This window comes from Pseudorca crassidens, chromosome 21 (assembly GCF_039906515.1).
Source record: "Pseudorca crassidens isolate mPseCra1 chromosome 21, mPseCra1.hap1, whole genome shotgun sequence".
NCBI classification, from domain to species: Eukaryota; Metazoa; Chordata; class Mammalia; order Artiodactyla; family Delphinidae; genus Pseudorca; species Pseudorca crassidens.
The window spans coordinates 20,553,598-20,577,785 of record NC_090316.1 but is presented as its reverse complement, the minus strand read 5'-3'; the positions used below and the strand labels follow the sequence as shown (position 1 = coordinate 20,577,785).

At 43.0% G+C, this 24,188-nt stretch overlaps 1 protein-coding gene across 3 annotated transcripts in view; it reads left to right on the top strand.

Annotated features, from left to right (window-relative positions):
• MTMR7 (myotubularin related protein 7) overlaps positions 1–24,188 on the top strand; it is a 95,012-nt gene that overhangs the window by 47,025 nt on the left and 23,799 nt on the right. For all 3 annotated transcript variants that reach the window (XM_067722071.1, XM_067722072.1, XM_067722073.1), the window contains 3 exons: positions 55–212; positions 8,740–8,868; positions 15,458–15,592. In XM_067722071.1, coding sequence (XP_067578172.1) covers positions 55–212; positions 8,740–8,868; positions 15,458–15,592 — 422 coding nt within the window. The remainder of the gene's footprint in view (positions 1–54; positions 213–8,739; positions 8,869–15,457; positions 15,593–24,188) is intronic.

Sequence of the window (24,188 nt, the reverse complement as noted above, 5' to 3'; positions counted from 1 at the left end):
CTGGCTTTGACTTGGCTTGATTTGGCTTTATTCTCCCCTTTTCTTTTTTTGCAGTGAAATATGAGGAGTTATACTGCTTTTCATTCAACCCCAAGCTGGATAGAGAAGAAAGGGAACAAGGCTGGATGCTGATCGATCTCAGTGAAGAGTACCAGCGCATGGGCCTCCCTGATAATTACTGGCAGCTCAGCGATGTGAATAGAGATTACAGAGTGAGTGGAGGCATTTGGTGAAATGCAGATACTTAATCCAGATGAAACCATGATTTCACATAGTTTAGCATGACTTCTGTTTGATCTCCTTCAACTTCGATAGCTCTTTGTGGGTACAGATGTGTGGATTCCCAAGTCTCCCTTGGTTATTGCCGGCTCTGTTTCCTACTTGCACCTAGAATCAGGAAGTGTGAACAGGGTCACCCCAGAGAACATCTCCTCTAATGCATGAGGGAGTGGAAACCCGGAGAGGCCCAGCGGTGGGCCTCAGGGCCAGCACCTCCCTTCTCCCAGCCAGTCTTTTTATAGCTCAGTGAGTGATGGCTGGGGAGTCACAGAGGCTCTGCTGGCAGCTTGGCACGAGCTCTCTGTGCTCACTGAACTCTTGATTGGTACACAAGGTCACCAAGAGCCTTCCCTAGAGAAATGAGGAGAAATATGTCTGCACTTACAGAAGGGAATGGGCGATGCAGCGAAGCAGGGGGGGCAGAGCCAATTCCATATTCTCCCTGAGGGTGGGCTTACAAATCAGTGTTGGTTTCCTTGTTAATTTATAAAGTGTTTTCAGTAATAAAAGTACATGGGAACATTGCAGAGAATTTGCAAAAGAGAAGAGAGCCGGCATCCCATTGCCCTAACATTCTTCTAGAAGGTTTTAAATTTTTTCTTAATTTTTTTCTCATCTGCATAGTCCAATAACTTTTTTCTTACGAGTAATGCATTTTATTGTTTACAATTGGAAAATGTCAGGGCAAAGGAGCCATTCAAATATATACAGCAAAAATGGGATCATACTACATATGCCTTGTGTTTTGCTTTTCTTCACATAGCATATTGTGAGTGTTATCCTGTCAATAAATATATTTTATATCATTTTAAAACATTATATAATATGACATAGTATGGCTATATCATATTCTATCTGTCTAATCTCTAATTTTTAGACATTTAGGTTATTATTATTTTTCACTATTTTAAATAACATAGTGAGAACATTCTGGTAACTGTACCTTTGCCCATGTTAAAAGTCTTTTTTTTAAAGACAGATTCCTAAAGGTGGAATTTGTATGTCAAAAGGTTTCCTCAAATTTTTGTACATATTATCAAAAAGAACTGCAGGGCTTCCCTGGTGGCGCAGTGGTTAAGAGTGCGCCTGCCGATGCAGGGGATGCGGGTTCGTGCCCCGGTCCGGGAAGATCCCACATGCTGCGAGTGGCTGGGCCCGTGAGCCATGGCCGCTGGGCCTGCGCGTCCGGAGCCTGTGCTCCGCAACGGGAGAGGCCACAACAGTGAGAGGCCCGCGTACCGCAAAAAAACAAAAAAAAAAAAAAAAAAGAAAGATTGTACCAATTTATATAGATTCTCAACAGTTGTGTAGGAGAATGCTTGAGTCTTTGTACCTTCACCATTAAAGAGTTTATTTCTTGAAAATCTTTTGACAGCTTGATAGTGGGATAAGTGATTTCTCAATTTAATCTTCACGCCTTCATCTCTTGAACTGTAGTTTCATACATGCCGACCATTTATATCTTGTCCACTCTTAACTGACCATTTCTGGCTGCATATTTTGAATCCTGATTACTTTCTTCACCTTACCATATGGATTTTCTATATTGTGACAGTATTCGTATCAGTAATTAAATGACTGTGTAACATTCCATCAAGTGAATGTACCATAATATACTTAAATATTTCCCTATTATTAGACATTTAGATTACTCATAATTTTTGCCACATGAATAGTTCTGGGAGTAATATCTTTGTTCGTGTGATTTTCCCCATATTTTAAATTATTTTCTAAGGATAAATTCCCAGGACCAATTACAAGGCATAAGAGGCTTAAATCTTTTTTTTTAGATTTCAAGCAGGCAGGCCATTGATGTTTTTGCTTTTGATCAGTATTTGGTTGTTAATTTCTGTTCCTTTGTATAGCAAGCAGTATATGTGACCTGTAAGATTTGAACTTCGGGGATTTTTTGAAGATTTATGTCTTCATAAAACACCCAATATTTGATTAATTATCAATATTTGATTTTATCAATGTTTTGAGTCTGGAAAAAATGTATATTCTCTGTTATTTGGGTATAATATTCTGTCTCCATCTAAATTAAGTTTCTTATGTTATTTTGGTCCCTTTGCTCACTTGATTTCTGACAGAGGTATGTAAAAATTTCCCATTATGATTGTTGATTGGACGTTTTCTCCTTACATTTCTAAAGTGTTTGCAGTATACATTTTTGAAGTTATGTTGTCCAGCACATAATGGTTTAGGACATCTGTTTGGTGTGCTTTTTATCAACTTAAAATATCCTTTTTTCCTGTGAATGCTTTGAATTCTATTTTGTATTATTATGTTTCTACTGTTTTCTTCTTCTTGTCAGATTTTGCCTGGTAGAGCTCTACTTATCCTGTTACTTTCAGTGATCCTATATGAATGTTTTGTCCTTTTAAAAAATATCTAACAGTGGGAATTCCCTGGTGGTCCAGTGGTTAGGACTTGGCACTTTAACTGCTGAGGCCCAGGTTCAATCCCTGGTCAGGGAACTAAGATCCCGCATGCCGCAGGAAAATAATAATAATAATAATAGAATAATAATAATCTAACAGTAGTTATCTTTGGGTTGTGAGGGTGGAATGTGCTGTTTTTTCTCAAATTAGGTATGGTTAGATTTTGATTTTGCAGTAACTGATACGTATGACATTGTTCTAGATACGATGCTTTGTGGTTTTACTAGTCATGTTTTTCCCCTTTTCATATCTATAGCTGATAGTTTTTTTTCTTGTATTTGCCTGTAGTAATTTTGGAAATATACATCTTACTGCTTTCTTCCATCGATTATTCTTCATTTTAAAACAGCTGTTTATTTATTATGCCACTCTTCCAACATACACAAAACTTTGAAAAATAATGAAATGAACAGCAGGGACCTGCATACTATGTAAGAACAAACATGGCCAATGCTGTTAAACCTCCTTAATATTCCCTCCAAATCACTTCCTGCTCCAGGGTCCCTGACTGCAATTTGGTGTTGTCATTCCTTTCTATTTATAACGTTTCTACGTTTGTAAGTAGCGGCATGTAGTATCTTTTCGTGCGTTTTTTACACTTTCTGTATGCGGTATCATGCTGAATGTTGCTTACTGAAACTTGACTTTTCACTCAAGTTGTATTTGTGAGATTCATTTCATTTAACAAACACATGTATAATAGTTACCACATGCCAGGCTAAGTTCTAGAAGCTTAAAAAATGTTAGCAGTCCTGTGTGGTAGGTGTTGTTATTGTCCCTGCTTTCAAATGGAGAAACTCAGGCAGAGACAGATTAAGTAACTGTCCAAGATGTAAAGAAGTTAGTAACTGTTGAAACCTATAGCTCTTGTTTACTCATTCTTCACTATTGTCTTATACTCCATTTTACAAATATACCATAGTTTAAACTTTTATTTATTCTTTTTATTTCTCTCTTTTGTTTCCCCATCTCAACTAAAGCCGTTATCTGGCTTATATATGACTCATAGTACATTTTGAGTTTCTACCTAGGAGTAGAATTTCTGAGTTAGAGGGTATGTGGATTTTAGCCTTACTAGATATTGCCAGATTCTTTTTTTTTTTTTTAAAGATTTTTTTTTTGATGTGGACCATTTTTAAAGTCTTTATTGAATATGTTACAGTACTGCTTCCGTTGTATGTTTTGGTCCTTTGGCCGCGAAGCATGTGGGATCCTAGCTCCCTGACCAGGGATTGAACCTGGACTCCCCACATTGGAAGGCGAAGTCTTAAGCACGGGACCGCCAGGGAAGTCCCATTGTTGCCAGATTCTTTTCCAAAGTGTTTGCATGGACTTACACATCTAAGATATGATTTCTCATTACCCCACAGACTTACCAACAGTTGGTATTTACAGTGTTTGGTGGTGTCCCTACTTATTGACCCAACAGTCTTCTGGGAATTTCTTCTAAAGAGTTAGCATAAACGCACAGTGATGTATACAGTTATTTATTGAAGCATTGTTTATCAAAGCATGTATTAGAAGAAACCCAAATTTCTTTAATAGAGGACCAGTTAAATAATTTTGGGTCTATTCGTAAAATTAAATTAGTGTGTAGCCATTAAAAACATGTAGAATATTTCCATGTACTGATAAGGAAAGATCGCTAAAGTATATTGTTAGGTTCAAAAAAGCAAGGCACAGTATCGTGAATATAGTGTGATACCTTTTATTTTATAAAAGAGGGAGAAAAATAAGACGTGTTCATATGGATGTGTAATTGCCCCAAAGTGATAACCTAGAAAGTAGGTGGGAGTGGGATGAATAGAACACAAGGGTGAGGCTGTGCACCTTTTTGTATTGTTTTATTTTTTTTATAACCATGTGAATTTATTAACTAATCAAAACGTTAAATTTGAGAAAATGCCAATTGAATTGGTGTGAAATAAATCTCAGTGTGGTTTTCTTTACATTGCCCTGTTGTCATTTATAGCTGTTGCAAATATCTCCTCTTAGGAGATATTTATGTACTGTGCCTAGAGTATCTTTTAATCCTCAGAAGTTTTGAGTTGTCAATGTTTCCTAGTTTGTTTCATGGTTTTAGCATATTGTGTAAGAAAAAATCCTGGTCTGTTCGCTAACCTTTGTCCCAGTTTACACTGTGTAATTTCCATAGTTACGTTTTCACTAATTATGATTATTATAGCTTTATAGTAAATATTGATATTCTACAAGTCAGGTCCTTCCACATCCTTCTTCTGGATATATTGAATGTACAGATTATTTGGGATAGAATGGCCACTTTCATGATACTGAATTTTCTTTGTAATTACTCTTAAATCTAACGATCATAATCTTACACTGTGCGTGGACATTTGGGTCCTTTTTGTCTCAATCATTATAAAGTATCTGGCTAATTAATAGTTTGTTCCCATGCTAAAGCCAACCTTTGCAGTGAATTTCTAGCCTTGAAATGAAAGGCAGGAAAATCCAAGTTTAGTAAAGAAAATAGGACATCCTTTTACAATTTAAAAAAAATATGACACACCCTTGGGTGGGGAAGAAAATGAGGCTAAGGCACGTCTTGTGGAATAATATTTTCTTGAAAACACAGGTTCTTGTTATTTTTGATGAGGTTTCCTTCTAGACTTAGCACCACAAACATGACTCACGTTTAGTCACTTAAGTTCTACAGTATAGAGACTGCAAAACATGAGTTATTCAGCATTTTTTCCCCAAAAGTAATACACAGCAAACCCAAACTAACAATCAACAAACTGTGTTGAAACAGAAAAGGTGAAAACCTAGGGGATTTTCTGATTTTACAAATATCATTGAAATAGCGAGAAAGGTGATGAACCCTCATTTATTACCAGTTAAAAAATGTAATAAAATTGGTTGTATCAAACTATTTCTGACCGTTAGTCCATCGGGAAGATTATGTCATCATCCGTTACTTTTACTTTTAACCTCATGGTTGAGAAAAACCTCTACTTTTTCCTCCCTTCTTTTATAAGAGTTATTTCTTTCTTTTCACAAGTTATTTGATGTAAGTGGGGCTAGTGATGTCATCTGATGGAGAAGAAGCTTTTGTCCATGGTGGAAATAACACCATACATAGCGCACAGAGACTTAGGTTCCAGAACCGGCGCTGCCCTTTTCTCTCCATGTGGTCTTGGGCAGGCTAATTATTATTATCATAATCACCTCTATCAGCATTGCTATTATCCCTGTTTATAAGACACTTGCTTCTGGTAATCTAACTCTCTAAGCTAAGATTTCCTTTCTGTACCTAACTCTTAAAATTATCTTTCTTTAAATAAAATAATTGGCATTCATTACTAGGTTAAATTTTTAATCTATTTCTCTTGGAATAAAATTGAAAGTATAACCCAAACGAGTAATTTTAAAAAATCTTGTTTATTTCAGTTCTCTACAGCTATAGTTTATGTATTATTTTATTTTATGTATATACAAATCATTTCATGCTGTTCATACCCCTTTTCTTCTCCCCATTACATCATAAATTCCTTGAAATAAATTTTAGGTCTTAAATGTTGAAGAAGACCGTTGTCTTTATAGATATATCTCAGTTCCTGACAACTAACCCTCGCCCTGAAGTGCTCAACTGAGTGACGGGTCCTCAATAAATACAGAGCCTTGGCTGGCTCTCAGATGGATACTATGCTGCAGTGGTAAATACATGTATTGGGAGGTTGTAACCAGGGCAACAAAGATCAAAGATTCCTGGGAATGTGAACTCCTTGAGGCCAGTAAATCTTTTGTTATTCATCACTGCTCTAGCACCTAACCTAATGCCTGACACATAATAAGTATTCAGTAAAAATTTGTTGATAGACACCAGTATTCTATGATAGTCATCACATTTCTAAGAAACTAGAACTTAATGATTCCAGCCACTAAAAAGAAAGGATGATTATGTAACATGATAGAGGTGCTAATTGTCACTACAATGGCAATTGTATTACAATGTACAAATGTATCAAATTAATATGTTTTACACTTTAAATTATACAGTGTTATATGTTAAATATATTTCAGTTAAAAAAAAAACTTGTTGAATGAATGAAAGAATTACCAAAAAAGGTTCCTCTTGGCCAGGCGAACCAAGACACGCAGGCACCCCAGGCAGGCTTATGTAGCGGAGGACAAGGAAAATCGTTCCCTTATTAATTAAAAAAAAATGACGCAGGACTTGTTTGAACTTACTGAAACTTAGTGAACTTACTGAAAACCTACCAATTTCCTTTTTAAAACTGCTATTTTAAGAAAACGTTGTTAAGTCTGGTGCAATGACTACGTCTCTTGAACTCAGACGCGCAGGTGTGGTCTGTGTAGTAATGTTCTGGCTGCCTGACTCCAGAGAGGTCCTGACACCAGATTTGCAGGGAAGCAAGTGTAGTGTCTGTGGGCAGTAATTGCAGTAAAATCTCAGGTTCCAAGTAGGTTGGACCATCTGTTCTTGGTCTGGGATTTTTGTCTCAGTGCCAGAGCCCAGGTTGACGTCTTTGGTAATCTTGCCTAAAATGCCGTTGGGGAAATGCTCTGGGCCTGGGAACTTCACTTCTGTGGCCCATCTGTCTCCTTCTCAGTGCGGTGCCCAGGCTGGAAGCAGACAAGGTAGGCAGGAGGGCAGGCGAGGGAGGCGTCGTCACAGAACAACTGATGTGCGCTTTGTGACGGGTTCTCGTTCCCTTCGGTCCCTTGAGTGGTAAGGACGGGCGGGATGGTTAGAGGACGTGCAGACACACATTTCCCCTGCTGCTATGCCTGCTTGAGGACCCTGCTTGAAGCGCCCAAGGAGGTGCTTGACTTCTAGGAAATAAACAAAGTTCAGGAACTGCCATCTAAACGGTCCTCGTGTTGCAAAAGGATGGGTTGGCTGCCATCAAAGCAAAATATGTCGAGCAAGAAGTCGACTATTACTGTGGCCACCATTCGCATTTCCGTCAGGATTAATGGTTGATGAAGAGCCTCGTCACTGGTGTCCTTGTATCAGCCGCGGGGGATGTCATTTCTGTTCCGTGTCAGTTTCAGAGAATAGCAAGTGCTCAGTAGTTTGACTTCTTGAAGGTCGTGAAGTTGGCAAGTTGGAGCTAGGTTTGTTTTTTTTTTTTTTTGCGGTACGCGGGCCTCTCACTGTTGCGGCCTCTCCTGTTGCGGAGCACAGGCTCCGGACGCGCAGGCCCAGCGGCCACGGCCCACGGGCCCAGCCGCTGCGCGGCATGTGGGATCCTCCTGGACCGGGGCACGAACCCGTGTCCCCTGCATCGGCAGGCGGACCCTCAACCACTGCGCCACCAGGGAAGCCCCTGGAGCTAGGTTTTAAACCCCTGATATCTGACAGAATTGCCGGACCATTCCGAGGCGCCAGAGCTTCCACTGGGGGAAATCACTGCCAGGGATGCGCAGAAAGGGTAAAACATTTCTTACCACTTCTAAAATCGTCACGTAAGAAACAAAAAGTTGTCGTAGTGTGTGGTGAGGGGTGGAAGCGCAGGGGAGAGGAATTGGGTCGGCCCCCGAAGAGCGGGTGGGCTTTGGGAAGATGTCTGGGGAGGGTGTTGGCTTGACCGTCACCTCAGATAGGAGCGCACAGAGGGTGTGCCAGGGACGGGAAGGTGCCCTGAGGAGGTCACCACTGGTGCTGGCATTTTAGGACATTGTCTCCCAGCGTCAGGCGGTCTTAAACAGGCAGCTGAAGTTTTCCCATTTGCCAGGATGCAGAACTGCAGTCTGTCCCTTTTCGATGAAAGAAATGCTCGCTTGTCACTGTCTTACCTCCCACCAAGAGCCCTTGGAGAGAAGGGGCAACGCCTGAGGGCAGAATGATGAAGTGTCTTGCTTTGCTTCACTGTGATTTCTTAGAACCAGCGCTCCACTTCTCTGAAGCGGCTCTGTAACTGGTTAAGAACACTTAAATATGCAACCTGTAAGCCCAGTGAAATGGAGTTTCTGGTGGCAGTTTGTAAAGCATGACTAGATTGCCTAAAACATGCCCTTGTGCTTTCCACAACAGGTTTGTGACTCTTACCCTACTGAGCTGTACGTTCCCAGAACGGCCACGGCACACATCATAGTGGGGAGTTCCAAATTCCGGAGCAGACGGCGATTTCCTGTCCTTTCTTACTACCATAAAGATAACCACGTAAGTCTCAAGGCATGCTTTTGTTTCATGCTTTGCTTTTCTTCTTTTATCATAAACAGGCCTTTTCCAGGGAATTCTGCCGTGTGTGGGGGTTTGAATTCTTTTTAAAGTATGTGGATATTGCTATGTGTGTGGTACGACATGACACGACACGACTGTGCTTAAACCCTTATCTCCTGTAGAAGTTGACCTTCGTGCTTATTTGACAATAAAGAAATGGGAAAGAGTCACAACACACCTAACCATAATCATCTGAGTGGGCGCCGTCCTCGCTTCTAACTGGTCACCTTGGGAGGCTCTGTACTGAAGAGCCTATTTTACAAAAGCCTAAAAGCCATGGCACGTTCTTTCTCTTCTTTTTTTAAATGCAACATAAATATGTTTTTTCAGTATCTTCAGTATAAGAAATCTTTCTTTATGGAGAGCGAGTTTCAGTTTTTAAAATAATATTGGTGAAAGCTAGAATTAGGTTTGTCTGCAACGAAGAGAGACCATAAGTAACCGTGGCTTAAATAGGATAGAATTTTATTTTCTCTCCCATAAAACTCCCCAGGTAGGCAGTCAGGGCCTGGTGTCCTGGTTCTGCCCCACTCAGCCCTCAGGGACCCGAGCTCCTGGTGCCTTTCTGCTCTGCCAGCCCTGGGGGTCACCCCCATCACGTGGCGTGAGAGGTGACTTTAGTTCCAGCCGTGACCTCTGCGCGGCAGCAGATGGAAGGGGACGCAGTGGTGCCCTCGCTGCTTTCGGAGGGAGGCTCCCAAAACTGCCATGTGACAGCGCTGCTCCTATCCTGTTGATCAGAACTGCACAGGGCCTGTGGGAAAAGACAGTCCTGTGGGTAACTGTGGAAATCACAGCTAAAAGCTGTGATTCCATTTCTGTGGAGGATGAGAAGACAAATCTGGGGAGACAAGAATGATCTTCGTTACCTGCTGTAGAGGTCATGTGACTTCAGCCGGGCGAAAACGTTTGGTTTTCAAGTGAGATAACATAGCCTCATTTGACTTTAATCCCAAACTATAAACAATCGCAACAGATGTGTGTGAGTGTGTGCCGTGCATGCACCTATAGGCAGGGTGTGGGGCAGGATCTGTGTCTGCTCTTAAAAGGAGGCTTCCAGAAATACACTGAGCAGTGCCAGCTTGGCCAGAGTAAGGCATATAGCCTTCTGTGGTGCCCCACTTTGAAGGGAGATATTCACTCAGCCGTGTAAGGTCCGTTAATTGAAAGGATATTAATGGTCTTATTTTCAGTTACACTCACTGCTCTGAAATGGCCTAAAGAAAGCAGGTATTTCATTAATATCCTGTATTATTTGACTCCAAATATATCTCAGCCTACACAGAGCTGGCCTGATGGTGAGAGGCAAAGGAAGATGTGAATCTCTTTTTTTTAAAAAAATGATGGGATGAAAAGGGATGTGGAATTTCATGATGTTGTATTTGAATTTAGGATGCCAGGAACATTTACTTTTGTTTTGTAGCATCCATTGATAAAGAAGTAAGAGAGGAGAGGGAGGGGGAATCTTTGATGGTTATGTCAGAGGTGGGGATGGACCGGGTAGTTAGAAAGTGAGCTTAGGCCTGATCCTACTTCTTTTCCTTCTGTTTTGATTTTCTTGAGAAGAGGAATTTTTTTGTCAGTGTGAGTATTATAAAGGGCAAGCATGTAATGTCTGAGGATAGGATAGAATTTTTAGCAGTTAGGCCACAGAGACCAGCTTCTTTGCCTCTTGACGTCAGACCCTCATCACCCCATTCCCGCTCTCGTGCTCTGTTCTTTACTTGATCTCCAAGCCCGGAAATGAACTCACACAGCCATCAGTTATGGTTAAAAATAATTGATTTCCTGTACTTAAAATTTTAAAGCAAACAGTACTTTAAGTTTTAGCTCTTCTTACAAGATAGAGAAGGTTTCTAAGCATTGCTAAGAAACCATTTCTGGTTGCCCAGGGAAATACTTCATGTACATGCATGCCCACTCTCCCACACCCACGACCTAAAATCTCTGCTGCAGGTAGAATACGATCAAATTTGTGGTTCTATAACAACGCTCAGGTTTTCATATCCAGGTTAATTATGTAAATGCTTCCAAGGTGACCAGGGGTTTTTATAGCAGGAGATACCATTAGCGAAGGTGGATTTCTGTGGTTCGGTGGGAGACACAGGAAATATCAGTGCAGTATTTCATGCTGTTGCTCAGAAAAACCCACACATATACCAGGCATCTTCCGTGAAAAGTAAACAGCTAGAAAGTACCTAAGTTTGCGGACCTTTCTTTCTTCCTTTTTGTGATTTTAGACTTTTTAGACTTGAGTATGTATTCCTGCCCCAGTAGAACTCAGGCTTGGGAATAAGAATATCACATTTTCTAGTTAAATTCTGTCCCTCACATAGCCCCTTGTTCCCAAGGAGCACTGAAGATTTGGGTGGTGAGATGAGTTGGCCAGTGTTGGGTAGTGGGAATTGGTGATTAGATTAAGAAAAAGCTTGACATGTACCTCATGTCGTGAACAGGAAGCCCCGTTGAGACTCCTCTGATATAAATCCCCCCGCTGATGGTACATCATTACCTTTGGACTGGCTTTTATCATACACGGTGTTGTAATCACTTCCTGTTCACCCGTTGGTGAGGTCAGGATTCCTGCCCTAGGGTTTACTGGGCTGACTGAACACATGACATCTGACACTGGACAAATGAGGTTTATTAGTTACGTATGCCCACTGCCCAGGGGAAGAAGGCACTGCATGGCAGGCAGGGCTGTAGGAAGGTTGCACTCAGGAATCGAGTGAACCAGCAGAGATGGTGTGAGGCAGGCTTTGGAGTCTCAGGAGGATGAGTTGACCCCTGGTTCCCAGGGGAGCACGCGATTGGCTGGTTTGAGTAATTCCATGGGCTGGCAGGGGATGAAACGCACTGCTCTGGGATGAGAAGGGGCTGCATCTGGTCCTTTGGGAGAAGGGTTGCTTAGCTGGGGACTTTATCCACGGAAGCAGGGTATGGAGGGGAGCTTGCAGCTGACCATTTGAGGCCCTGCTGATGTTACCAGCTGTTAAGGGCAGCACTTAACGTTAATTTCAGGCCTTGAACCACACGTGAGTTATACAGAGCCATCCAGAATCCTTTTGGATATCAAACGGTTCAGCAGCTTTGCAGATCACAGTTAGAGATGTATCAGTGTCACTTGTGTTTGGAAGCCGCGGTATCCTTTGTTCTTTCTTACTAAATATTTTAATTGCTTTTAAGAAAGCAGTTCTGCTTTAAATCATTAATAGCATGGTATCCCCAAATCACAGTACAAATCTTTGGGAAGCCCAAGTCTGAAAGATTTCCAAACAGGCCATTTTCCTTAAGAAAAATATAGACCTTCTTGCCCTTCTTTTATAAATAATGTTTATTGAAACTTACTTTGTGTTAGGCATAGTTCTAGGAGTGTTATATACCTCATCACACTCTGTAGTTTTGGTATTATTATTATCCCTGTATTAAAGATGAGAAAAACCAAGGTTCAGAGATGATAGGTAAATTACCTAAGATTATATAGGAAGTGAGAACACACCTTGGATTAAAAGCCAGATCTTTTTGAATCCTGCCTCTTAATTCTCTCTCATGCTTCTTGACTTATTTACACACATGGGCGCTATATTATGTTGGTTCAGAAAATATTTTGCCTGGATTCAACTCCTAGCTCTGTGACATTGGGCAAGTTCCTTTACGTCTCTGTGCTGTGGTTGTCTCATCTATAAAATGGAGCAAATAATAGATCTTACCGTATATGGTAGTTGGGAAGATTAAATAAAAATACACAGAGTTCTTCTAATAGTGCCTACCACATAGTAAGCATTCAAAAACTATTGGCTATTTTATAGATTATCAGTAGCCTTTATAAATGAGGCTCTCATGACAGTTTACCATTGAGGAGTCTTATCTCTGCTCTCAGGTGGCTGACATCAGTAAGAAATGCTGCCAGGTAATGGTGCAATTCTCTCAACAGTCTTGACTCTCTGAGGTGTGTTTAGGGCGGACAGGGCACTTAGAGACTACTCACTGCTCTTTACAAAGCGGACAGCTCTATGCCAGCAATCACTGAGTCAGTGACGAATTCTGTTTGGAGCCTATCTATAGATTATTAAGAAAATGTAACTACAAAGTATTAACATGTAGTCTGTTTAATATATCTGGTTTAATTTATCGACTACATTTCATAGTGTAACTCTGTTCTGACTTAACCCTTCACTGAAAACTGCTCTCAGCCTGAAGGTAAGTAGTAATAGTTGTCACTAATTGGCTTCATTTCATGATTGGACCTGCACTAGTTGAGTGAGTTTAGGTGCGCCGTATGCTTCCTTGGACAAATTCTCCCCGTTGAGATATGGTCTCTTCCCCATCTAGCTCTTCTGATAGGATCTAAGAAATTGCCTGATGGTAGCTGTCCTTAATTAGTATTTCTTTAGCCCAGACAAAGCCAGCTCAGAATTGTTTTCTGCTCCAGTCAGAGCGGCTGACGTGACCCCTCTGCACATCATAGGAGACGGGAGCCTGGATGAGCGCAGTGAGAGCATCTGCGGTGCTTTACTCTCTGTCCATCCACTGCAGCTTGCCTTTTGTCCCCAAGTCCCCTCTGGCCCCTGCCGTCACTTTGCCTTGCTGCTGGCCGGCCTCCCGTCCATGGTCAGACCCCCAGGGCCCTTTCTCCTCCACTCTGTGGTTGGACTTCTGCTGCCAACAGCTCGAGAATTTAGCAGCCCTGGAGCCCCTCTCTTGCCCCTTTGCTTTGCTTCCCACTCCGCAGGCACCGGCCCCCTGAATTCTGGCTGCAGGCACAGAGTTCCTGGAGCGCCTCAGCAATTGCCCCTCTCTGTCACAGAAGGTACTGGAACCCTCGGGCGGTTGCCCGGTTACTTGTCTGCAGTTCTCGGTCCTGCCGGGAGCTTCTTTGCTGGAGGATCATATGGTTAGTAAGAACCATCCCTGCCTTCCCCAGCGAGGAGTGCCAAAGCTCACCAAACCCTGGCTAAGGAGTGCTGGCATGGGCTTTAAGGACAGTTAGGCTGTGCTTGGACTCAGAGCTGGAGTGGCTTCCAGGATGAAGCCCTGCCTGCAGGCTCCCTGAACGGGCTGGGCCACGGCTGTTTTCAGGGGAGGTTTCCCTGCTCAGCCTGCCCCGAGCCGGGGGGCTGCCTGCATCCTCTTACACAGGGGGCGCCTGGGCTCAGTTCTTCAGAAGAGTCATTCCTAGATTGTATTTGGTGATTTGAGTTCAATTTAAATGTTATAAATCTAAATCCATAAAATGTATTTTGCCACAAAAGTGTAAGTTTTACAGCTGTGAGGTTGTGGCTACACTCACCTATTAATAACTCAGGGAAATGTTTGTGCTGTTATGTATATTGTTTATGCTGTTGTATATATATTATTTATTCATTTAGTTTTGGCTGCGTTGGCTCTTTGTTGCTGCGCGTGGGCTTTCTCTAGTTGCAGTGAGCACGGGCTACTCTTCGTCGTGGTGCGCGGGCTTCTCATCGCGGTGGCTTCTCTCGTTGCGGAGCGTGGGCTCTAGGCGCGCAGGCTTCAGTAGTTGTAGCATGTGGGCTCAGTAGTTGTGGCTCGCAAGCTCTAGAGCACAGGCCCAGTAGCTGTGGCACATGGGCCCAGCTGCTCCGCGGCATGTGGGACCTTGCTGGACCAGGGCTTGAACCCGTGTCCCCTGCATTGGCAGGTGATTCTCAACCACTGCGTCACCAGGGCAGTGGTGTAGTGTACCCTTAGAATCGCAGAGTAGAGAAATCGAAGAATAGAATGCAGATCAGTTCCCCAGAAAGACCTTGCTTCTAACTTACCTGGTCAGCCCAGGTCCATGCCTGCTGTCCTTAGAAGCTAGCAGCAGCCTGGGCTTCATCACTGTGAAAACTCCCCCATTTAGGATTAGAATTGGTTTTTATTTTTTTTTGCGGTACGCGGGCCTCTCACTGTTGTGGCCTCTCCCGTTGCGGAGCACAGGCTCCGGACGCGCAGGCTCAGCGGCCATGGTTCACAGGCCTAGCCGCTCCGCGGCATGTGGGATCCTCCCGGACCGGGGCACAAACCCGCGTCCCCTGCACCGGCAGGCGGACTCTTAACCACTGCGCCACCAGGGAAGCCCTAGAATTGGTTTTTGGTATTTGTGTTGTTTCTAAATGGGCTAGTAAATGATGGAAACACTAAAGAAGTCACTTTTATAATTTTTATAAGTTTTACTAGAATAGTTACTTACTGTATATTTCTACTTTGGCAGGAAGATGAAACAGTAGTGGTGAAGAGGAACGTAGGATATTTAACTGGCTTTACGTTTCATAATTTGGGTCCCACCTAAACATCCTTACACATTCCTAATTTCTTACACAGAGAAACTTTTTGCACTGCTTGCCCATATAGTGGTTTCTTGACTTGAATTAGAAAGAAAGCAACCTCGGTTTCTAGAAGGCATTGATACTTTTACGAGCTACTGGTGGGCGTCAGTGAACTGGGGGGCCTTGTGAGGGTGGTCTTGAGGGTTCCGGGGAGGTGCCGTCGCACTGCTGCCTGATGCTGCCACGTTGCTTCCCCCCAGGTCTCCATCTGCCGGAGCAGCCAGCCCCTGTCTGGCTTCAGTGCCCGGTGCCTGGAGGACGAGCAGATGCTCCAGGCCATCAGGAAGGCCAGTCCAGGAAGCGACTTCATATACGTCGTGGACACTCGGCCTAAAGTAGGTGTCACCACGCTGGTGTGTGTCTTTGCCGCTCTGAATCATGGAATGGGAGATGAGGCCATGCTCCCTGACCACCCTCACCCGCTCAGGGAGCCCCATCTGCAGAGGCGCTGTTTCCCTTTGCACAGTCGTGCGTGGCTGCCCTGCTCAGCTGCCTCTGGGGCCCCTGAGGTCGGCAGGTACTTCTGATATTTCCCCTGCTCTGCATTGTGCTTGGTACATAGTGCATACAATGAAAGTGTGGTTTCGTGTTGGAGATTACTCTCCTAAATATACCACATTATTTCTTTGGTTTGTTTATAAAAGGACCGTTTCTTCTCTGACGGTATGAAATTTACTGTGGAATTCCTACAGTTCAGCTTTTGTGAGATATTCACCTCTTCTATTGCAAATTCCACTTGTAGTGCTCTGTAGCTATGACTTGGAAAGATTTACAAAATGCAATGTTAAGTAAAAAAAGAAAAGTCACAAATTAATGTGTATGCTACTGTGTCTGTGGAAAAAAACAAACTATAGGTAGGTAAAAATTTAAATTAAAATAGAAAAAGATCTGGAAGGATAAACACTAACCTATTAAAATTGCATGGAGAAGGGGGGAGGCTTGAGGGAGGTAGAGAACTTTCTACTTACCTCGTTTGAAGATATTATTTTATAATTATGCAGGTATTCATATATTAATTTTATAATTGAATAGAACAACCAACAGGAAATAATCTAGTTATCAACGGGTAGACCAAGTTCATCTTATGCTTACCACCCACTCAGCTTTATATGTTCTTGACACTAGTCAGGGTCAGGTCAAGTATAATTTGTAATTTCACTCCTTAGACCCATTTCTTTGTAAACCAGCCAAACCAAACATGGAGTCCTCAGAGGTATGTGCCGTTGAATACATGGAAACAAAATCACCTACAGGGGCATGGAATATATGGGACAAAATCACCTACAGGGGCAGGAATATATGGGACAAAATTACCTACAGGGGCATGGAATATATGGGACAAAATCACCTACAGGGGCATGGAATATATGGGACAAAATGAGGTGACACAGAGAAATGGCCTTTATTCTACATATTTGGCATAGGAATTTCTTGCCAGTTATGAAAATAGACCTGGACCTATGACTGTGAGAGAGAGCTGCATGTTCTTTCTCCACGTGGGTGGAACAGTGTCCAAGATAGACCGTGAAGCAACAAGAGTGAGCTACAGAAAATCTGTAATGCCATGTATGTAATAATAATTAAATTATAAAAATTATACATTGTTCTATAGTTTTTTCATGGAAAAAAGTTTGAAGGTATGTATAGTAAACTGTTAACATTGGCTTTTCTTGTGAGGTGAGAGGAGGATTTTAAGAAACCTTTATTTTATAAATTACAGTGTGAAAGAATTTTTAATCATAAAAAGGTTGAAAGAACATAAGGACTTCAAAATGGTACACATAAAAGTTACCATGTGACCCAGTAATTCCACTCCTAATTTAAGAAAAATGAAAACATATGTCCACACAGAAACTTCTAAGTGAATATTCATTGTTAATAATAGCCCCAAAGTAGATCAACCAAATTCCATCAGCTGAGAATGGATTAATAAAGTATGGTGTATCCATTCCCTGGAATAGTTTTTGGCTATTATGACTAAAGGAACGAGGTACTGATAGGTGCTACAACGTGGATGAACCTTGAAAGTGTTAGGCTAAGTGAAAGAGTCAGTCACAGAGGATCACAGATTGTATGATTCCATTTATATGAAGTGTCTCTATGACAAATCTGTAGAGACATCAGGCAGGGTGGTGGTTGCCTAGGGCTAGGGGAATGGGAGGGAATGGGAGGCGACACCTGATGGGTAGAGGGTTTCTTTCTGGGGTGATGAAAATGTTCTAAAAATAGATTGTGGTGACATGGTACATTCACAGTTCTGTGAATATACCAAACACCATTGAACTGTATACTTTACATGGATAGATTGTATGGCATGTGAATTCTATGTCCAAGAAGCTATCAAAAAAAAAAAACATAAGGACATAGAAACATTAGAACAGGAAGGAGGAAATATGACCAACGGCCCAAGTCACTTCAAAGTCTACACTGATGTTAGGAGTGGGTAATTACAGATAGGGTCTATACTCGTGGCCGATAAGAGAAATCATGGAAACTGAATGCTATCCAGTGTGTAGCCACTCAGACTGGCAATCTCGCTGCTTCTCTGAGCCCTATTTCATTAAATACTGTGATTCATGGTCTCGATCACTAAGTTCGATGTCTGCCCAGTGTAAGATCACTCACATCACTGCCCTCAGAACAGTCCCTTCCTCTCTAACGGGAGGGTAGCTGTGGGATGGCCATGGAGGGGTGGGCAGTGAGGATGAGTTACTCTCAGAGGCCAGATCAGCAGACCAGCCGTGCAGGTCAAGGACAAAACATGTTGCAGCTGGATCACATTCTAGTAGATGACAGGTAAAGGAGTCCCTTCCTTTTGGACAGATTTTCAAAGCACAGCAGGGAAAAGCTTCAGACTGGGGAAGAAATAGCTTCTCTGCTTGAAGGTTTTCACTCGAAAGATGCCAGGCTCTGACTTTTACTCTCTCTTTCGATTTGTGCTTTCTCTCTGCTTCATCCTTCTCGCATTGACTGTTTCCCTCCTGTCATTGTGCCTTTTGCGTCGGGACAGTGGAGCTGCTCTGAATTTCCTAACAGTCAGAGACAACTGAATGAATGCCTGTCCTAGACACACGTACTGAAGACAAGATAAGAAAAGGACGGGAAGACAGGGCCTTTAAAGTGAATTGGCGTGCCCTTCTCCGATCCCATTTTCCTAGATTTAAATAAAGGCAGACAGGTTCGCCTGCTGCTTTAAGGGCCGACGACCCAAGCGTGTACTACGCTATGCAGACCTTCCGGGCAATGTGGCAGCTGTTGAGCCAGGCATAGTCCAGATGTAACATAAATTAATCCAGAGGATTTGATTTGAAGGGTATATTTAGCACTGAGTGCGTTTGCTCTTGGCGATAAGAAGTTGGATGCTAATCCCTTAAAGAAAATTGGTGTCTCATACAAGTCATGCCCTCTACCTATTTCCCAGGCACACACACCTTCACAGGAGTCTTCACCTGTTTGCTTTAGGGCTCTCATTCTTTTAAAGATCACGTCCGTTGATGTTTATTCCTCGGTAGCCGGGAGACCCGGTCCATGTTTGCTGTGGGTGGTAGACAGACAGATGGGCCCTGGCCAGGTTTGCTCACAGGTTTACTGAAAAGGAGAAAGGCTAGAAGTCGTTCTTGTCCTTGGAGCAAGGCTCACCCCGGATGCTGCCTGTTCAGATGAAAGCTTCTGCATTGCTTGTTGATGTTAAAATCTCAGGAGGCAAAGGCAGTGAGGGCCTCAGCATGAACTGAGTATCTGTTAAGAAAAAACATACCCTCGAGGTCCTATGTTACTGCTAGAATCTGGTGCATTAAGAAGATAGGAGATCATGTTGATGCCATAGTTGTTGGATTTTAAAGTGATACCGAACTCCTTCTATCTCAGCCTCGCTCATGACTTTAACATTACTTTGTTCTAGGACTTTGCTGAGCTTGTAAAAATGCCAGGCACTTTCTCATTCAGTTCTTATTATAATCCTGCAAATTAGGAGCTGTTCTTTTCTGTTTATGGGTAAGGTCTCAGACTGAGAGAGGTTCAGTCATGTGTCCAAGGTCAAGCCGTTCAAATCTAGGCTGATCTGACGCCCGAGCCCACGCTACTTCTGTTTGATCACGGTCTGTTGACAGCGATATCCAGGGGAGCCTTGGGTCCACTGTCAGGTTCCACAGGGTTCCCCTTCTGAGCACATTTGCAGGGAGGCTGGAAACTCAGAGCTGAAGGACCAACCACAGGCTCGTACACGCTCAGGCCGGGGCGAGAGGTGTGAGCAGGCCTGTGAGCCAGGCTCTGACGCCGGCGGCCTGGGAGGGGTGCCGGGCAGTGGAGGGAAGGGGTGAGCAGGCCGGCCGGGGGCTCAGCTCACGCCAGGCCCCTTGTCCTGGCTCTTCCTCCAAAGACAGCTTAGTGGTTAAAGGGCCTCTAATTTCCCTTGTGAGCGATTCTTTAGCTGTGAGACAGGAGGTCATGTTGGAAGTTTTCCTGTGTCTCTGGAATCAGTAATTAGGTGGTTTCCACTCACTGAATCCTGTGAGGGGGGGATCTGGGAGGATCTGTTGTAGAGATCGGGGTGCGTGACAGAGGGGCAGCTAGGAGGTCACTTCGGCATGGGATGCGTGGCCGACCTGTTCCACTGCGGCAATGAGCAGGGGGAGGGGAGCCGCGCAGCGTTTAGTGGCAGTGGGGCACCTGCTCTCCCTCTTTGGCAGGACAGGGGTGGAGGGGGGACCTGTGGGTCCAGTGGACACTGAGAAAGAAACTTGTATGTGAGCCATCTTGCTAAGGCCCGGGTCCCACCCCCAACTGGAGGTTCCCAGCTGCGGCCGACTGTGGGGTACGTGCTGGGGAGGGAAGCCGGGGGCCTCGGAAGAGGCTCAAGCCAAGGTGGGTCTCATGTCAGCGAGCTGTGTACCTCCTCCTCCCGGGAACCCACGGACTTGCCCTAGGATTTGGACACTTAATGCCAGAGAGGGCAGTGCTGGTCAGCGAGTGTTAACCGGAAAAGCAGTGACGACCAATGGAGAGAGAACAGCAGCCTCGTCCAGCTTTACAGAGAGATATTTACCTCCTCTTTTATCCCCCTCCCCAATATAAAGATAGAGCCTAGAAGAAGGAGGAAAAGGAGAGTACCAGAGCAGACCCCTCACCAGTCCAAACAGCCTATAATAAGAGAAGGAGAAAATTTTGCATCATATATGGGGTTGGGATTTTAAGTTGAGCTGGACGGTGATTTCCTATAAGTTATTAATTCTTCCTTCGGGGTTAGGAAAGGAGGATTTTGATTAGCACAGTTGTAGACAGTAGTTGCAAGAAATAAAATCATCTCTTATTTTCATGTTTGTATCACAAGTTAAGATTCTTCATTTCACCAGATACAGATGCAGGGAGAGAAAAGGACCATTAATGGACACCACAGGCTAGAACGTGGTCCAGGCCTCCTTCTGCCAAGACCAACTTCAATTCTCATTTTTCAGGCACGTCAGATCAGGTCCTGGCATTCAGGTACAGAATGTGCTCTGCTGAAATGTTAGACTCCGTGGCTGAGATGCTGACCAGCTGACCTTTAACTTGATATGCAGATTATGGTCGACTGAGTTTCCATGATTTTGATGTGTCTGATTGATGATTTAAGATTGCGGGGGAAAGAATCTGATTCTGTTTTTTTTTTAACATTCTTGGCCTGTTCACCTCTCAGCCTCCCTCTGTTAGCACGTTCATTTGGTCGGTCAGCCTGTCAGTAAACCTTCACCAGTGCCTGCTCTGTGCCAGCTTGACGCGTAGGGTCCTGGCCATCAATGAGACCAGCCACCTTCCTGTGCAGCTCACGTCCTCTGCCTCACTCCAGAGGATCTTCTCTGTCGTGGATACTAAATCTCGAATGTTTCAATTAATCCTGCTCAGAAGCCTTCAGCGGCTCTTTACTGCCGCAGATACAGTTAGAACTTCTTAATCGAGCTTGTGTGTAGAGGACCCTCATAATTTCTAGCCTTCTTTCTTGCTGCTGCCGCCAGGCTTGAACCTTCCGCTGTGCTCGCACTGGTTGACTCAACTGATACCCACCTGCTTCTTTGGTGGCCACTGATACCCTACCTCTTCCCTTTCTCATCGCTTCATCTGGGATGCCCTCCCCCTTTCTCTCCCTGCTTCCTGGTTAGTAAAGCCCATCTCAAGTCCTCCTTCCATCATGAAACGTTACCCCTGAGGCCCTAGGCCGCGTGGGGCTGTTCCAGATTCTAAGTACTGCCACCGCCTCCACCAGGCTCTCAGCTCCTGCCCAGTCCTGGTGGGTATTATCTGTCGTTATTTGGTGTTGTGTGCTCGCACTTCCATACTCGATGATAAGCTTGTGGTGGCTGGGACTACTTCTTATTCACGTTTTTATTCCATTCAGTGCCTGACACACAGTAGGCGTTCGTTAAGTGTTTGTTGAGAATGAGTGAATTTTTTGGTTTCACTTATGAGTTTTTTTGCACCCAAAGATGCTGAGATGATCAAATAGCAGAGTGACCTTGGATTAGAAAACAGGGCACTTTTTCCAGTACCACTTTTCAGTTGTCCGTTGTGTTCTTTAAGCATAGGTTGAAACTGGAATGCAGTTACCTCCATTGTTTTATCTGTTTGAGAATTTTTTTTTTAAATTAGGCTTTCTATGTTGAGATAATTGTAGATTCACATGCAGTTGTAGGAAATAATACAGAAGGATGCCTTGTACATTTCACCCACTTTCCCCCAGTGGTAACATCTTGCAAAGCTGTGTACAGTATTGCAACCAGGATATTGACATTGATAAAATCCACCAATCTTGTTCCGTTTTTCCCAGTTTTACTGTAGTCGTGTGTGTGTGTGTGTGTGTGTACGTGTGTGTGTGTGTTTAGTCTATAAAGTCTTATCACATACGTATGTTTGTATATTCAGTACCACAGTCAAGATAGAGAACAATTACATCACCACAAAGAACCACTAATCTGTTCTCCACCTGTATAAGCTTGTCATTTCAAGCACGTTCTGTAATTGAAAACATATAGTATGTGACCTTTTGAGGTTGTTTTTTTTTCACTATTTGAGAACTTTTAGGGGCCGAAATGAACAGCTTTTTCTTTGCCTGTGAAATGGAGTTCTCAGCCTAAGGGACAGGGCACCTAACTAGACTTAGCGTTTTATTTATATAAGAGATACTCTATCTGAATGAATACACCTATAGGTCCAAGATAGCTTCTGAATTTTTTATTAATTATGAAACTGTATTTTCTGCTTTGAAGGGTCAGCTAGTGCCCCATTATCCTGACAGGGCCTGTGAAATACGTGGAAACCTTGAGAAAGTACACTTTGGTTGGTAGATTAAATATTGCCACCTTCTGTTCATTATGAGAAGTACCGTTGACTTTTAAGAGGCCATCTTGTGTGGCTCCTTTGCTTTTAAAGAAGACCATCGATAAATTCTCCTAGGTCATAGGTCATCAACTACTAAAAAATGTGAACATAGGGTCCTAATTATAGATTAAAGTAATAATAGTGTTTTGGTTTTTATTCACTGCCCTGTTTAAAAAGAGTATGGTATGTGGTGAGAAGGCTTAACTTGAATTATTCAAGATACAGAATAAACATAAGGTTCATGTAACATAAAGATACTTGCACGTATCCTGTTAACCATTTTATTTATGAAGCTTGTAAAGAAGCTTGTAAAGAATAAGCCAGCAACTTTGGAAAATAATTATACAAACCAGTGATATTTTTATAATAGTATGTTTCAAAAGAACAATGTCTATAGGTAATTTTAGAAAAATTTTCCTCTTAAAATACTTTTAAAATTTAAAGCATGAACATCAGTTGTCTTAAAAATAACACTATATTTTTTTCTTTATTGAGACCAAACCCTTTATCCTTCTCATAGCATGCCTGGGAGAAAGGGGATGATCTTTTCGTAAATGGGAAACAGGGTAGTGGGGCGCACCCCAGCTGATGTCACGTGAGCTGAATCACGGAGCAGGAAAGTGAGGGGCCTGCCATATATTTTTTTTCTGTTATTTAAATTACAAACCCACTCTATCCGGTTTGTAACAAAGCCTGGAGGAGCATCTGGAGTAGTATTGGCAGCCGCTCCCCACACGTGCCGCCTCTGTCTGTCTGCTGCAACAGCTGCGAAATTGGTGTAGACTTCCATTCATTTCTGTTCTGCTTACCCCAGCATGCATAAATGTAAATGCATGTCTGTAGGTCGGCTTGTTTTACAAAAAATGGGATAATTGTATGAATATTATTCTGGAGCTTATTCTTTTCACTTCACATGTCATGGCCCAGTATCTCCTCTCTTCTCCCCTCCCTCCCCACCCCTCTTTTTTTTCTTTCCCTCCTCCCTCCCTCTCCCCGCAATATCTAGACATCTGTATATCTGTCTGTCTCTATCTCTGTGTCTCTACTTGAGCCTATTAGAAGTCCAGGGTATGAATATACCATAATTCATCCAATCATGGCCCTATGGAGATATTCATAGGTTTTCAGGTTCTTTTACTCAACTATTATTTAAAAAAAAAAAAAGATTGCAGTAAACATCCTTGGATGTCTGTCTTTATGTGCTGGTATTTTAATAGTGTCAGATTCTCACACATAGGAAATCTGGGTCAAACAATACGTATGCTTTTAACTTAACTTGGCTTCTTAAGCTTAGATTTTTGAAAAGTATGAATATCCCCCGAGTGCTGCATTGTGGTCCTAAAAACGGATATATTTTTGGTAGTGAGTTCTCTGCCTGGGCTAGCCCGCCTGCCCTTTGTGGGCAGAGGAAGAGAATGGTCAGTGAATATTGATGTCTAGGATGTGATGGCCCGCTTAGCTGAACAGCAAGAATGGAGTATTCACAATAATACATTCATTCTAGAAATCTGTGTATTTCTCAGCTAAGGCAGGACTTGTCCCCTTCTTGATTTTAGTTACACAGGAATAAGGCAGAAGTTT